The 17105-nt window shown below is 42.7% G+C and overlaps 1 protein-coding gene and 1 long non-coding RNA gene across 7 annotated transcripts in view; one reads left to right on the forward strand and one right to left on the reverse strand.

The window, feature by feature from the left end:
- ENAH (ENAH actin regulator) overlaps positions 1 to 8732 on the reverse strand; it is a 101569-nt gene extending 92837 nt beyond the window's left edge. For 4 of the 6 annotated variants that reach the window (XM_065058598.1, XM_065058594.1, XM_065058591.1 and 1 more), the window contains exon 1: positions 8076 to 8732. In XM_065058598.1, coding sequence (XP_064914670.1) covers positions 8076 to 8080 — 5 coding nt within the window. In that variant the 5' untranslated portion in view covers positions 8081 to 8732. The remainder of the gene's footprint in view (positions 1 to 8075) is intronic. The other 2 variants (XM_065058595.1, XM_065058599.1) reach the window with 2 other exon arrangements.
- LOC110362516 (uncharacterized) lies at positions 8657 to 13826 on the forward strand. The gene is made up of 2 exons (XR_002419948.2): positions 8657 to 9443; positions 13101 to 13826. It is a non-coding gene; the product is annotated as an uncharacterized LOC110362516 (long non-coding RNA).
- Positions 13827 to 17105: the final 3279 nt, after the last annotated feature.

Consider the following 17105-nt stretch of genomic DNA (forward strand, 5'->3'; position numbering starts at 1 on the left):
TTGTCAGTCTAGCCACACCATCTACTTCAGGCAATAGATTACAACTTGAGAATAAACATTGTTAAGTCCATTTAACTTAATCCACAGTAGCCAACTGCAGTTTTCTAAAAATGGGCTTTGTAAATGTGTTCAAGAGCACAGCACAAGTCTACTAAGAAAGTGTCACTGTGTTAAAATTAAAGTACAAATGCAACAAGTTTAAAAAGAAAAAAAAAATATAAAAAAACCTGTTAACATAGACTGAGTACTTTTATAGAAGAGTCAGCATTGTTTAACGGACTAAGGTTTGCCAAAAGGATCATATACTTTCCTCAAATATCAACAAGAGCTCAACACAGGAAAAGAAATAAAATATGTATACATCACTATGCACTGTTTATAAAAGACTGCAATCTTTTAAAAGAAAACAAAGAAGCGAAAGAGATTTTTATAGAAGAGGAAAATAGACACAGAAAATTAGTTCAAAACAAGTAGCAGTGTGCATTGTTCACTGCAACTCATCATTGACATAAACATCTACAGCAGCTAGAAAAGAATAATTCTTGCTAACCTAGAGTTGGAAGCTTGGTACCCGAAAAACATTTATAATAACAAAAGCTATTTCAAGAGTTCACGATTCTCAGCATCAACACTACCAGGTTCAAGGCCCAGATTTAGTCAGAGCTTGTGCTTAAGTCAGATTTGCAAAGTCAACCAGAAAGCTGAATGGAACCTAAAGATACCATAAATACAGCAATACTGAAAGTTTTGTTGGAAATAAACAAACTACAACAGAATCTTAATCATCTTTCCTTTTAGCATCACTTTCAATCCCCTATGATAAGAAAAAAATGTAACTTCAATGGAATTCTCTACAAAATATACAATTTTAGCAGATATGACCACATATGGAGACGTATACCGGTCTACGCAACTGAAATATGAAAGCATTTACCAGCAGCCAGACAAGATCACAGTACAACATTCCCCTAACTACATGCCCTTCGAAGCATTGCAGTTAAAAATCTGGCATCACTGCACTGTAACCTGCAATAAAGTGACAGCAGTCAGTGGCCTAAACAAAAATTCAAGCAATAAACTATATTTTAGGAAGTTGCTTTAAGGAGAATGACACAAAGAAATCTAGTTCCTCTAGAAAGAAAATTAAAATACTTTTCTAGTTGCTATAAAATTGCAACTAAGGCATAACAGACTTTAGCTAAACCAGCGATTACTCTTGCTGTTTTACTATTCTGCTAAATTCCAAGTTTAAAAACTTTTTCTTGTTCAAGCTGGGCAGCTGGTATGCTCAGAACACACAACAACCTCACCTCACCTCCTTTATGGAATTTGCAATAAGTATACATTGCTTTGTAATTCAGGAAACTGAAGTTTCAAATTTGTGAAGAATAACAAAACAACGAGAGAGCATTTGAAACAAAATCCTTCCAATCTTATTTGTGCCACAAACCAGGAGTTCAGAGAATTATTTCTGGCAGCATATGAGTCCAGCAAAGCAGCATTTTTGTACCACCCCCTGGAGGGCATCACTTTCCACTTCTCTTCCCTGTACTTCACTAGGTGCCAGCATCTTTTTTTACCATAATTTAAAAACAAAAAAAGAAAAACACAACCACAACACTAACTTACAAGACTTAGCAGAGAAGCATGCTAGTTTTGGACTAAATTGAAACAGTTTTGCTGTTCTTCCTTTATATAAGTCAGCTTCGCCTGGAGAATTTTCAATATATGAAAACTAAGAGCAGATAGCTTTTTTGCTTGAATATTAACTGTATTTTCTTTTAATAAGCCCTGCCTGAGGATTACTCACAGAGAGCAAGACAATCTTGCTTCCACTCCTCACATTAACTTGTGCACTGATTCCCAAAATATGTGCTTATCACCAGCAGCTCAACCGGGAAGAACAATCCAAAGTAGACTGACAATTCACAATGAACTGTCCTTTTTTCTCCACTGGGCTGTCACCAGCGTTTGGGCAGTAAACCCAGGAATATGTCACACCATCTTCCCAAGGAACAGCTCCATAAGCTGCCCTTAAGTGTCTACAGAACTATGACAGTAGGAGCAGTACATGCCCAACACTAGCAAAAGGTGGTAAGCATGATTTTCACATTATTTTTTTGAACTTTTTAAACATTAGTCACGGAAAAGCTGCAGTGAAGGAGACTTGTCGCAAGTGATAGCAGGGGAGAGGCTTACCAGTTATAAGAACAATTAATAAGGAGTATCTGAAATAAAACTCACCGTTTTCCTCTAAAATCTGTATTGGTACGGAGCATTTTAAAACAAGGCAAAACTACTTCAGACTCAGTTACTTAGACATATGTTTTTATTTCTTAAATTTGAAAATTAGAATAAGGTAGTACAGCCATTTTTAAAAGGGAAATGATTCTGCATGTTATTTAAAAAAAAAAAAAAAAAGCTATAGACAAACCTCATTCTTTTCCAGGTTTGTGAGAACACATGGGAAGTTACGGTAGGGAGGGATTGGCTTTTCATCCAGCCGGTTTAAATACCGACAGATACAAAAGTGGCTTTGCTCCCATGTTAATCCCAAGAGAAATGCCAACAGCCCAAGAACACAAGTTAGCTTTATACAATTCACAAGGACCGGCAGGGAAAGCCAAGAGTGGGGTGGAGAAGCGAGGTAGGCACCACCAAAAATCACTTAAATATATTGAAGCTGTTCAACAAGGCTTGGGTGGCTTCTCTCTCCGCTACATTTATTTTGGGTACCACTAAAAGTCAATTTTTTTGAATCAAACACAAAAAGCACATATCTTCTGCTTTCTCTCAGCACTATAGCACACTTAAAACCTAAACATGTCTGGATGTTTAGGGAGCTGGCACATGTATTTCCACACTGATGAGTGGAAGCAGGCATGAACTATCAAGAGTAATTCTAGATGAAAGGTCAAAGTACAGAAGGGAATAGTATCTCTTTCACAAACTACATTTGCTCTCTAGTAATGAACGCAAATGACTCTATTCAGTGGTTCAATAACCTACTTCTGTAATAGTTGTGCATGAAATGCACTGTGGTTCAATAACCTACTTCTGTAATAGTTGTGCATGAAATGCACTGGGCACGGCGAGACGCGGGGCTCACGGCAAAGCGTTTCCCATCACACGCCAAAGGTAGCGCTGGGAGACGTCACGCTCAGGACACCCACGTGCCTGCAAAGCATCCGCTGCAACAGGTATGGGAACAGTAATTCCTCTCCTTTTTATGGAAGCACAGAAAAAAAGGCTTTCATGCTATAGTGGCCTGAAGTAGGATGCTCACTAACTCAGTCTCATTTTCCAGCCTCCAACAGCACGAAGCCCTGAATCAGAGTCAAGAAAAAACTTGCACGTACCCTTCCAGACAGCATCCCAGAGCGTTTCTACGTTTTAGAGGCTGACAACATAATCGCTAAGATGGTCATAAATAGCTTTTTCTTAAAAAATAAAGTATTCTGATTCCCGAACCCTCCATTTACACAGTTCTCTTTTAAAGACTTGTATTTTTACTATCAAAGTAAGTCACTAAACTATCCAGAGACCTTGAGGGCAAAACAGTTGTCAGATTCCTTATCAGGTGGGCAGAAACAACCCATCCAAAAACTACTTGCAACTGTCACAAATGAAGTGCTAACTAAAGACCGCACTTCTATCAGACAGATGACTCAGTCCATCTGTTAGTTTACTTAAGAACAAGGAAAGTAACCTGAATTCTTGTTTCCACCTGAAAAAAAACTGCCTACACCACCAATTTTACTCTTGAGATATGAGCGATTTTAGTAACTGTATTGGTTGCCGTTATGCGTATTCAGTCTAATTTAACTGCCTGCTTGCACTTCCAACATTTTGTCAAGTATTTCTCAACGAAATTACACTTTCTACTTCAAACGCGCTATTTGCACAAGTATTAATACTAAAGGCACAATTCCATAGTGTTACCCTACATATTGACAAACACAATAACTTAAAGCCAACCTTGAAATTAATGACTTTGCTACTCTGGTATTTTATTTTCTTAAACAACTGCAGTTATCGCAGTAGACTGAACTACACTACTGTCACCAATAACACAATGGTCTCATACGCCCATTTTTCTGGAAACTCTAGGAAACACGTGTGGGTTCCTTCAAGAATTCCTAGTCCTAATGAAGGTATATGCTTTGTTACTTTTCACTTATGTATTAGAGACATAAAAAAGCAATGAGTATGGTATTGGATTTCTTACCACAAAATTTAGAATATAACGAAGGCTTACTAACCCGGGTGGAAAATACACTGACTTTTAAAAGATAACATGAATTACATTCTAAAGCAACATACTTGAGCAGAACAGCTGCCAAATGTAATTAAGTAGAAATTTTAATATGGTTTGGAGACCAAAAATTCAGCTATCTTTTTACCTTGAAAACACTAATGAGGATATGACAAAATTTTCTTAAAAAGCAAAATCTATAATAATTTAGCTGCTTGACCTATCTAAACACAGAATGAACGTTCACACATATGATATGCAGAGTAGCGTGTCATAAACACAAATAAATATATTGTGCTCTGAAAACACTAGAATTTAAAATTCTAAAAAATTACTGTTTCTTTCTCAGTTCCCGCAACTTGGGTAATGAAACCAGACTAAGCAGTCTGATTTCTGACTAGCACACTAATGAAAAACAATTCTTTCCCACACAAAGAAATGGATGTAGTAATCCCAAGAGAAGGCTGTACAGTTTGATTTTTAAAAAGTCAGTATCTTGGAAAGCCCATTTATTTTTATTGGAGTTAGCATACAAAATGAGCTAGATACAAAAAAAAAAAGAGATGATAATTCAGTTAACCTTCACTGCAGAATCCCAGCTCTAGCAGCAGAGTTACGTTTGTCAGCTTCCGTAATACTGATTTCAACATATGCTTCAATAAAAGTCTGTTCACACACGTTCTTCTTGTACAAAATACGATGGGAAGTTACACTATTACTAGAACCAGGGCATCAGATTGTGCCGCTACCTAGATTTTAACCACCTTTCCCCCCCACCGCATCCCAGTCAATGGAAAACTCACTGAATATGCCTATTCCTGGATCCCTATTATGAGATAAGTGCATTCAGGAAACTATACTAGGAGCAGCACTTAGTCAGCTCACCACAATACAGCCAGAGCAACAGGTGTTCATGGGAACCGACTGTTTACCTAAAACAGGGGAGATACACACAAGCCCTATTCAAGCTGGCTCCTGAACCCGTAACTTCATACGTAGGCTAGACCATTTAACTGGGATATTTAATATTCCAAGTTCATCAGCAACCTAAAACTCCTAACAGATGCTACTCAAATAGCATATAATTTCCACTTGAATACAAAACAGACTTCTATCAGAATTAATTCTTGTGGTCAATTTGTACAGCTGATGTTTGCGTCTTACTGAATTGCTGGTTATTTTATAATATGAAAATGCTCTTCACCACAATGTGAAGTTTTATTTAACACAAGGAAAGCCATTTTGCTCTTCAGTAACTGACCAGCTAACCACCCAGACATGATATGAGATCTTAACCTGAAATCACCGGAATCGGGCTCGTGCCGGCTGAAGACGTGGCCCTCACACGAGTGTGTGTCAAAGGACACAACAGAAACTGAGGGCTTTTTATTCTTCCCCCCCACTTGCCTCAGTACGACTTCTGGTATTTATTTCTTCTCCTGTTCTTTGGAGTACTGACTGCATACTTACCTGCAGAACAGCAATCGCAGAATGTGGTTTATGCATTCCATCAATATTGCATCAAAAGTATGTTTTTAATATTAACCGCTAAGACTTAACACCACCTGCAAACAGAGGAGCTATATATATATATATATATATGAAAGGCTGGTCACTTGTCTCATCCACCTTGTTGCTCCTCCCCCATCGCAAACTTGCCTTGACCAGCAAATATGCATTAAAAGACACTGCCCCAACAAATTACAGCAGGAAGATATTGTTTAAACATGTTTCAGAAATATACCGCCAACCCTAGTCTAAACAAGTCCAAAGAGAGAGCGTGCAGTGAAAGCTTGCCATTGTCCTGGAGTTGGCCCAATTAAACAAAACTGAGTCAATTTAATAGTGCCTCTACAGAGAGAAAATACTTCTTTAACCACATCATTTTCATAGTCTGTGTAGTTTAATTGGTACAGTTTGCTTCTTTTTTCGAGAGGCTTGGAACCCAGCCTTCTTGAAGCCAGATTTCTTTGAAATGCCAGATGACCACTCAGAGCGACCATCCAACACGCAACTCCACTTCCCTCTTACCAGCCCAACGCTCTGTACTTAAAAGCAGGTACAAAGTTTCAGACCTATGATATATTCATATGCCTATATTTACTCACTGCTTCAAGTCAACTATTCAAACACCTAAATCAGCAACCTAAGGGTAGGTTCCACCTAGACACTTTCCTGCTACACTGGTTAAGAGAAATATTTGTGCTCCCTCCAAGCTGGCAGAAGTCCTAGCGCACACACAGTTACATCAGCGAAAGAGCAGTCCTACTGGTATATACCTTACTTCACTCAGCATCGCCCGCACTATTACTTTTGCCAGTACAAAAAGCAACTTTATACGAGGCTTCTCAAAATATTTATGCCAACTTTTGCTACATTAACAGCACTCATTGTGTTGAAGACTGTCAAGATAATAATTTATTTTTTTTTTTAAATCTCTGTTTAAAGGATCTGGATACAAACTGTAAGTTTTATAAGTTGCAGCTTTTTATTTGCAGGGCATGTGACTTCTACATAAGCAACATGAATAAGTGAAAATAAATTATCACAAGCCAAACAAAGCTTAAAATAACACGGGATATAAATACCTGCAGTTAACAAAGAAAACTAGAGGGAAATACAGGAATACATTTCTAAACAAAACCGCAGGGAGATTGTTCCCATGCTTCTCGCTGCAGTGCTGCCCTTTCCATTGAAGATGTACACACATGGGGGTGGGGGAGAACCCTTCAAGTTAAAAAAAAATGTAATTAGGATTTCACTGTAATTTGCAGAGAATTCTAATGGCTCGTCAGTTTTATGCAGCAGAGGAATTTGCTTATTTTCATCACCCAAATCTTGAGGAGCTATACTCCAAAGGAGTATAGGATTTACAGTCATCTCTAAGACAAAGAAGGTTCAAATCCAACCGCAAGCCAGGCAGTATCTTCCAGGGGAAAAAGAAACAAAACAAAACCAAAGCAACTCGGTTCCCCAGTTGTTTAACTGAGGGACAGGCCTACAGGGAGCACAACGTCCCCGGAGAGACAGACCAGTTCTCGGGCTACCGAACCGCATTTCCCACCGGGTCCTGCACCAATCCAGAAAGAAGATTATGGAAACAGAACAGGCACTAAAAAAGAGCCGGGGGGGGGGAGGCGGAGGGGGCCGGACGGGCGGGCGGGGGGGACGGGCCAGGGAGGCAGAAAATCGCCTTCAAATGAATGAGCCGGCGGGGAGCGGGAGTCCCCGGCGGGCGGGCGGGCAGCACCCACCGCCCTCCTCCCCGGGCCCAGCCGCGTCCCCCTCACTGTTTACATCCCAAACCTCCCAACGCGACACTTTCCCGGCTGCCGAGAGGGGGATCCCCCCCTCCCCCGACGCCTCTTTATTGATTACAGAGGGAAAAGCCCAGCTGCTGCTGCAATGCAACACGCGCCGGTTAAGGCGGAGGGGAGGAAAAAAAACCACACCGGGAGGGAAAGAAAGGAGCCGGGCGAGCGGGGCTCACGCCGTGCCGGCTCGCACCGCCGCGGCCAGCCCGGGGGAGGCGCCGGAGCGGAGCTGCCCCCCACCGGCCCGGGCCCCGCTGCCGACCCCCGAGCGCAACTTCGCCGCGCCGGGGGACGCGGACGGCGGGGCCGCCCCTCCCCCACCCGCCACTAACAATGGGCCCCTCCCCCACCGCGGGGCTCCCCTCAGCGCGCCGCCCGCCCCCTCCGCCGGCCCAGCGTGGGTCCCCCCGGCCGCGGACCGCTAGAGGCGGGGAGCACGGAGCGCCCCCCCCGCTCCCCTCCGTGCCCCGCCGGCCGGCCCGCCCGCTCTGGGGCCGGCCTCTCACCTCATGGTGCTGCCCGGGGTCGGGGAGCCGCTCCCGCTGCCTCGCTCGCTCCGCTCTGTCCCCCGCCCCGCTCCTCGCCGCTCCGCAGGGACCGGCGCGTCAACAGAGAGCGAGACCCCCGGCCGCCAGCGCCTCCCCGCCCGTCTCCGCCGCTCCCTCCGCTCCGCCGGGCCGGGCCAGACCACCGCGGGGAGCCGGGGGGTGGGAGGGGACGGAGAGAGGTGGGGGAAAGGGGCGGGGAGGAGCGAACCAACGGGCGGGAAGGGCGGGGGGGGGGAGGAGGAGGAGAATGGGCGGGCGGGGGGAGTGCGGGGGAGGCCGGAGACACCGGCGGGGCTGAGGGAGCGGCGGGCGCGGCGCCGCGCAGGGGGGCGGGTCGCGGAGGCCGCGCCCACCGGCCACCCGTGGGGTGAGTGGGGCTCGGCGGCCCCGCGCGGGGGAGGAGGGACCGTCCTCAGGTGAGGCAGCGGCTCCCCGGGGACGCTCCTCAGCCTGGCCGCCCCGCGCGGGGCCGGGGGACAGGCGGCGCCGGCGCCGCGGAGAGACCCCTCGGTCCGGGGGAAGCGGAACCGGGGGTGGCGGCGGCGGGGCCCGTGCCGTGACCCCGGAGCCGCGACCCGGCCGGCGGAGCTCGATGCGTCCTGAGGCTTTGGGGTCGCCGTCAGCGGATCCTTCCCCTCCGTCCGCCGGGCCCTGTGCTCCCTGCGCCGGGCTCCGTCCGCCCGGCCACCGGCGCCGCGGTAGCGCTGGAACCCGCGTAGGGAACACAAACCCTGGCAGCAGGAGCCCGGCAGGTAAATCACTGCGGGTCTCTGAGGTTGCCCCTCTGTGCCCTCAGCAGCGTGTGGCCTAAGACACGTTTTTCTGGACTCCAGGGATGTGTTTCAGCTTCACATCTCTCGCTGACCCCGCGTCTGCACTAAATACAGATTTACGGTTTGCTTTTAGCAGTCCCGGCACATGGAATGCGTAACTTTAACCCAGTTCGTGTTCAGCTTGCTTCTGTCAAGCACCAAATACCCGATCTCTTCCATCTCCGTTAGGAGAAGTGATGAGCAAGTGTCTTTGCAATTTCCAGTGAGGATAAGGCATCTTGGTGCTTTTACAACTCTGATTTCATTGCTCCCTAACAAATACCAATGATTTCTACAGTTTAGTTAGTAAAAATTTGTTGTACATGAGAAATAAACATGTATATGTTTTCTTTATAGAATCATTGAATCATTTCAGTTGGAAGAAACCCTCAGGATCATCGAGTCCAACCATAATCTAACTCTGGCACTAAACCATATCCCTGAGAACCTCATCTATGCGCCTTTTGAACACCTCCCAGTCTTTATAAATGTCTAGACTTTTAGATATAAAAAGGTAAAGAATTTTAGAAATATATATGTATCTTCTTTATGTATTTCTGATCTAAGTTTCACACATTTCGGTTTTTTTACCATGAATCTCAGTTATTTCACACTACATATACAAGCTCCTCAATCAGTATGGTGTCTGAGGCAGAGTCACCCACTGTCAATTAATGGTGTCAATAACGCAGTATGAGAGGAGCTAGTCAATGAAAAAGATGGTCAATTGTTAGAAAGTACTAATTCAGGTAAAAGGACAGGCTCTGAAATGGAAGCTAATGAATAACAGTTTAGTAAGACAATTAACATGTTTTTACTGGCATAGGGATGATGTCAATGAAAATGTTGCAGTAGAGGTGAATCACAAAATGCAGATGAGTAATCAGAAGAAAAGCAGCGGCACTTCAAAATTAAGTGGATACCTTTGACAACAATTTAACTGCAGTCTGAAAAAGGGAACACAATTGAATCTGGTAAATAAATTTACCTTAATTGCTTCTGGGAAATACTGAGGACTCTAATGACTGACAGTGGACCTCGGTTCTTTAGGAATCATGAATTTTCTAAGATCTGGGCTTCCTATTGCCAGAACATCCTCCAAATAAAAGGTTTGAAAAGAAAACCATTCTGACAATGAAAAGTATCTTGAAGGCAGACAAATATAAATGTGAAGATCTATGTCTAACTGATGTATACATATCCATATAGATATATCCAAGATGGGCTTCAGCAGATACATCAGTAGCATAAATGGCAGAGACAGTTGGAAAAAGGATTTTGTTCTAAGATCCCAGTTCTGTGCCAGAAAAAATCAGGATCATAAAGTGACTGTTCCTATACAACTGTTTGGTCGTATTAGTCAAATCTAAAAGAAGTGTGCCTGTGACAGGTATATAAAAGCCACTGAAAGTATGCCTGGGCTACAAGTCTGCCTGAGAGGCAATGAAAATAGCCAGAAGCTGTTACTCCCGCAAAATAACTATTATCGCTATTTATGTTGTATTACTTGGTGTTCTTAGCCAAATCAGATATGGTCCTAGCTGGATTTCTCAAGACATACTCTGTGGTACAATAGAATTTGTAAAAATGCCAGAAGAATCATTTTGCATGCTGGCATCGCAGATGTCACCAAGTGCAAAGTCATTCTGGACGCCAGCTTAGTCAAAAATCCCATTGAATTAATCTGTAACAAAATACTAAATCTGCAGTAACTCATACTAGCAGTTACATGAGAAGGAGGAGAGCCAAAATGATATAGGGCAGAAATCAATTATAGATGTTGAGTGCCTCTTTCTTTCCAGGTCAATTTAGCGATGTTATTGTCAAGAAATTAAAGTAGTCTAGCAGAAGAATGAGTTAGTGTTGTGTACATGTTTTTGATACTGAATTATGCATTGAGAAATCTGTAATCTCTTGTAGTGGGCCCACGTGTTCTCAAGCTGTAATCATTCAAAGTGTCCAAGTCACTTTGTGTGATTCTGCCGTTATCCTTCTCGCTGATGGGATCCCCCAGTGGCACAGCATGGGTGTTAGTGCCCTCTGTATCACCCCCACCACTCTCCCTTCTGGCAACGACAAAAACATGGCAGAAAGCCTTCATAGCTGGTGGTGTCATGCTAATAAACTGAGGCCCCTGACAACTCATGAGGCACCGCCACTTAATGGCTCTTCTAATCTGTATCATAGAATTATAGCATAGTTCGTTTTGGAAGGGACCTTCAAAGCTCATCCAGTCCAACCCCCTGCAATGAGCAGGGACATCTTCACCCAGATCAGGTTGCTCAGAGCCCCGTCCAGCCTGGCCTGGAATGTCTCCTGGGATGGGGCATCTGCCACCTCTCTGGGCAACCTGGGCCAGTGTTTCACCACCCTCATTGTAAAACATTTCTTCCTTACGTCTAGTCTGAATCTTCCCTCTTTTAGTTTATAACCATCAGCCCTTGTCCTTTTGCAACAGGCCCTGCTAAAAAGTCTGACCCATCTTTCTTATAGACCCCTTTTAAGTACTGAAAGGCCGCAATAAGATCCCCCGGAGCCTTCCTTCCCGTCTGAACAGCCCCAACTCTCTCAGCCTGTCCTCACAGCAGAGCTGTTCCAGCCCTCTGATCATCTTGGTGGCTTCCCCCAGCCCCTCTCCAACAGGTCTGTGTCTCTCCTGTACTGAGGGCTCCAGAGCTGGATCCAAGGACCCTGTTCATACCCTCCTTCCTCCTGATCCAAGCAGCCCAGAACACCCCAAAGCCACTTCACATCCCTCCATCTTGCATTTTCTGCCACTCAGCTGCAACCGAGGTCTGGAATTCAGATGTTTCCAAAGGTGAAGCCAGCTCAGGTTGAGCGGTACAGTGTGCCTCCTCTCCAAACAAGCCGACTAATGAAGGCTTTTTGAATGCTAGAGAATGCTTTTTGAATGCTCACCCAGGCATAAACCAGAAGAGAATGTGTTTCTGTTTAGCATCAGCCAGATGCAAGAGGCTTGGCAGGCTGCTCCTGAGCAAACCCAGCCGAATCCGCCACGTCTCATCAGCATGGATGACTCTTAACACAGGGTCATGAGGAGGATGCGTGACTAATGTTCTGGAGACATTCAGGGGAATCCAAAAGCTTCAAAAAGTAAAGTAATCCTTCCTCTCACAGTGAGGTTCCCCCCATCTTCTCTGAAACAACCTCCCAGTTTGCAGTCTGTTTTTCTTTGGAAAGTTTGTTTGTATTTAGGAGGAAGAAGTAGCTGAGATCTTCATGTCTTACCTGAATCAGTGTCCTAGGACAGCAGTGCTTATGCAAGATCACTTTGGCCTTCTTTTATGATCCATAAATAGCATAATGCAGGATACACGGCCAGAGAGGTTTCTGGAGTGGGGGGAAGTGGGTTTTTCTGATGGTTTTGGTTTTTTGGAGGTTATTCTCTTTTTACTTAATGTGTCTATAGTTTGGTTTTCAAATATGTAGGAGGAGATTTTTTTATTTCACTTATTTGGATTGTTTTCCATAGAACTAGTATAGAAAGGAAATGCAATTTACTATATAATAGAAGTGAGAGAATCGCAACAACAAAGCATGAGCTTTCTCTGGTGACAGTGAAGGGCTTTCCAAAAATGGTGGACTAGAAGAAAATGGCTCTGACAGTATGCTCCTGTTAGCATCTAAGATTATCAAACCAGAAGTGAATTAAGTAATTTAATATATTCTTCTCTTCACTGATTATGTTAATCTAATTTATAAATACATCTTTTGCTCTGGACCAGACACAGAGCTGACGCCTGTACCAATTCCACGAGGTTATGGTTAGTTAAACAAGATGAGGGTCAGACTAGCATATAGATAGTTAAAATATATTGTCTAGTATAATTCTTCCTGGCCTCTTCTTTCTATCCCTCACTCCTAAGTCATTTTCAATTTCAGGTCTCCATGAGTCAGCCGACTGCTGAAGTGTTGCATAGCAGACCATTAAAGGCAATGCTTTCAACTAAAAACTCTTTAGCTTTATTTTATTTATGAAATTCTGCAGTATTTCTCAATGGTCTTCTGGGGGAGGGGGAGTAAACTATCTCTAAAATTCTTTAGGAATGCTAAAATAAACAACTATTGGCATGACTCAGCAGATAAGGACAACAGTAGCCAGCAAGGTCTTTTCTTAATGGAATAATATTTTTGTTTCATTGTAAAAAAGGCAAAACAACATCACCAGAAAAGGAAGCAAATCTTTTGCTATCAAACACAGTCCTTTGACCCCTGAACGTGAGTCTCCATCTTCCTATCAGCATAACGCACTCCTTGTTACACTGGTAAACAATTCATAGATCTTCCATCAAGCACCTCCGGAGAGGAATGAAAACAAGAGCTGAAGTCTCCCACTGCGCCTCTTTCCACCACGGTTGCTACTAGTGCCCCTCGTACTGTCAAACTGCATCAGCAAATCCAACCGCCAGCCTCTGTAGACATGAGTCTGGAGTATGGTATGTGTCTTGCAGCCTGTTCCCAGAAGACTCAAATATTTAAGTGAAAATTCCATGAATAAGAAGAGATTGTTTTTTCCTCTGGATTATCAGGAAAAGAATTTGTATTGTGCTGCAGGCTATTCAGTGAGGGCTGAAGTCTCTTTTTGTGTAGCTACTGTCTATCAAGTGTAAATCAATGCATTGTGTACTAAGTGTAAAAATGCTTTTCTGATACTCGGCTAAATTATTATTGTTGTTTTGACCCTTGTCTTTCATTCACCTCCACTCACTTGCTGACTTTTGTGGTTTCTGAGATGACATGTTGATTTAGGACCACTGCGATAGACCAATCTCATCTCGTACTTTCCATCTAATTTTATACTCTTATTCCCTAATGGTCTTATTTGCCACCAGTCTGCATTCTTCTTACACACTACCAATAAAATTTATTCATTATGTTCTTTGCTCTCCCTTGCTAATGTCTTAGAACAAATTGTACTCTGCTGCTTTATCTTATGCTGGAGCAAAGTCCAGGCACAAAGCTGGCCCAGGATTTGGTTAAGATTGTTTTGAGCCATCTTTTCTTACAACTCCGTATGAGTTATGTTTTAAGTTCCTCAACCGCAGCCAAGGATTTGGGCCATTATTAATTAGTTATTATTAATAATTGTAAAGTGCCTACAGTGCACTTGTAGCATAAATAAAGGACCAAAAAGAGCTATTACTCTGAGGAGACATCTATACTGCAGTCTCACGTATCTGAGCTAGCTTTAAATACTGCACTCAGTTACCTGGTACATTCCAGCTGAAACTGCATTGAGCTCTGCAAGCAGCTGCTTATCTCACTTCTTGGCCCAAACACCGGCAGAGGTTTGACTTTACCAGAGCGCGTTCAATGCACTGTACCCCTTCACTGTGTCCGAGTTTAGGTAGAGGGATTCTAAAGGAGGTGGTGTAGCCTTCCAGCTGGGAGCCTGTACCAAATTTTACCAATCTAAAGCTACCATGCACTTTGCAATCTGTCTTTAACTGATCAAATAAAAAAGGCAGCCCAAACAATTGCAAAAGATGCTATGAAACCCTGGGAATATTCTTCTCTGACTCCATTGCAAATACGTTCTGTCTTTTGACCATCTTTTTCCTTTCTCCTCCCTTCTATTTTAGATGACTGACAACACGCTTACTATTGCTGGTTAATTTCCATTCACTGCATAGTTGGAATAACTTACAATGAAAGTGCAGTCCCAGTTATAGATGAATGACAACACTTTTACTATAACTGGTTAGTTTCCACTGACTGCAAAGCTGGAATAACTTGCAATAAAAATAATGTCCTGCTTATAGATGAATGACAACACTTTTGCTATTGTGAGTGAGCACCTGTGGACTGCAAAGCTGGAAGTAACTTACAATACAAATACTGTTCCGAGAAAGGTAGAAGCTTGGTAAGATGACGATAACCTCTTCAGTCCTTTCCAGCAATGCAGATTTTGCTTTCTGGCAGTAGCTATAGCCAACTCCATAATTTGGATTTCAAATTTAGTAAGTGATAAATCATGCATGAGATCCAAAATACACAAAGCAGCAGTTGCAAAAATATTCTTCTTCAGTATTTTAGAAAGAACATCACAAAAATGTTTGCCAAATGAATTAATGTTTCTATAAAAAGACGCGAAGAAATGAGCTCTTAGGATATTACAACACTAACACATGCCATTATTATTATTATAACTAGTTAGCAACAATTTCAAAATTAAGAGATACTCTATAAAATCAATGAGAAGGAATTCCTGCAATTGGCCCTAAGTCATGTTTCCAGGACTAGAGATCTGTGTTTCAACAATAAGCACTCTCTCTGCCGAGTATTTATTCTCAACTTCCTCTCTTAGTTCAGCTCCCATGTTTCACAAATACAACCACATAAACAGTGAGGGATTTTCTCCTGCTCCTTCCAGCCTCAGACTGAACGCAACCGTCTCGTACCCTATTTCCTATTTCACAGGGGTTTCTTTCTGAACAAATCCTACCGATTGTTTGCCACTGACTGGCACGGTGCAGTCAGGAATTTAGGTACTACGGCCAACCGACTGCTTTCCGAGCAAACCTCTCCCTAAATACTGCTGCTGGAGAGTCTACATTCAACAAATAAAGGTCTTCATAGGAACACAGCTTTTCTCAAACGCTCGATGAATGCTGGGGTTTCTAACTGGCGAGTAAGAAAGCATTGCTCTTCTGGAGAACGTAAATAGAGGTAGGAAAAGACCAATTAAAAACCAACCAAACAAACAAACAAAAACCATTCCTCATGAGACTTTCTAGATTTTTTTTAAAAAAACAACCTTCTATACATTTCACGCTGGAAGTTCTTCTTTGCAAAACTTTCCTTGTTTCTCTTAGGCCTACTATGCTTAGATAACTTCTACATTCCCTGTATTTTTCTCTTCTAAATAGCTATAAATTTTATCATGGGCTTCTTCAGACATCACCTACCCCTAAAACATCAACTGCTTTATGTCACTAAACAAGATTTTTCAATGTTCCCATAGCTCAGTTTCTTGAAAGCCTCCCCTGTCATTTTGTGGCTTTGTTCTAAGCTCCCTCCAATATTTGCAGACCTGGGTATGCAAAACTAGTGCCTTTATTCAAGGTGCAGCAAACTGCTCTTTGCTTCTGAACATGGAAACAGAAATCACATTTCATGGCCCTATTTCCACTAGGGTTGTTGTCACTCTAAAAGATTCTGTGGGTTTATAATAAAAAGCAGGTAGCACCAACTGTGTGAAGACAGGCTGACTTATAACCCTAAGGGATGCTCAGACAATAGTTTTATTTAATTGTCATGGCTGGCTGAACATTTGAACACTTCTAACCTTCTAATTGTGAATAGAGGTTGCCTTATGCAGCGAAATGACTCTTACAACAATGAACCATTCATTCCCCTGTGACTACACCAGTGGGTGGAGGGGAAGTGCCAGCTTTGTAATGTTTGAAATTATTATTATTAAAACAACCGTACAACTGGGATATTGGCATATCTGCAAAGAAATAAAAAGCCTTCCATCTCTTACCTGTTCATGGTTTAGAAACAACCTAAGCTAGCAGCCACCGTAGCCATTAGCATCTGATAGGGTTGGTGTATTCGTAAAATCATCAGTAACACGAGCTGATGCGATGGTAAGAGAACACACTCAGACAAAAAAATGCTAGAAAGATGAGAAGCCTGTCCCTTTCCACAAGAGGTGACTGACAGCGTGAAAAATGCAGAACTGAATGAAAAGCGATGCAAGATTTGCAAGCTCGTTGCTAAAACCCAGCAGCAAAGGAAATCTTTGTGTGCTCCTTTGAAGCAATGGCTGAGAACAAGAGCGGGAAAAGAAGTGTTGTTTTAGCAAAAGGTGGTGAGGTTATAATGCTAAACAAAACCCCAACAAACAAAAACAAGCAATAAAACTCCATAGGAATTAGTCAGCATTTTATTCTGAGAAAATAACAATATATAGATCTACAAAGGCAGGGATTATTTTTTTTTTTTAAGAAATATCGTATAATAGTGTTTCATAGACCGTTATTTAAAGTCTGATCTCAGAGGAAATAAAATACCAAAGTCAGTCTGCCATTGTAGAGGTGGGCTTTGCATTTGTCATTTTGGTTTCAGTTTTAAAACCAAAGAAGGCTGTCTGTTTATTCTGATAAAGTTGCTATGCATCACCCTTCCATCTCTTAACTTCCTCAGGGAA

Source organism: Columba livia, chromosome 3 (assembly GCF_036013475.1).
Source record: "Columba livia isolate bColLiv1 breed racing homer chromosome 3, bColLiv1.pat.W.v2, whole genome shotgun sequence".
Taxonomy (NCBI): Eukaryota; Metazoa; Chordata; class Aves; order Columbiformes; family Columbidae; genus Columba; species Columba livia.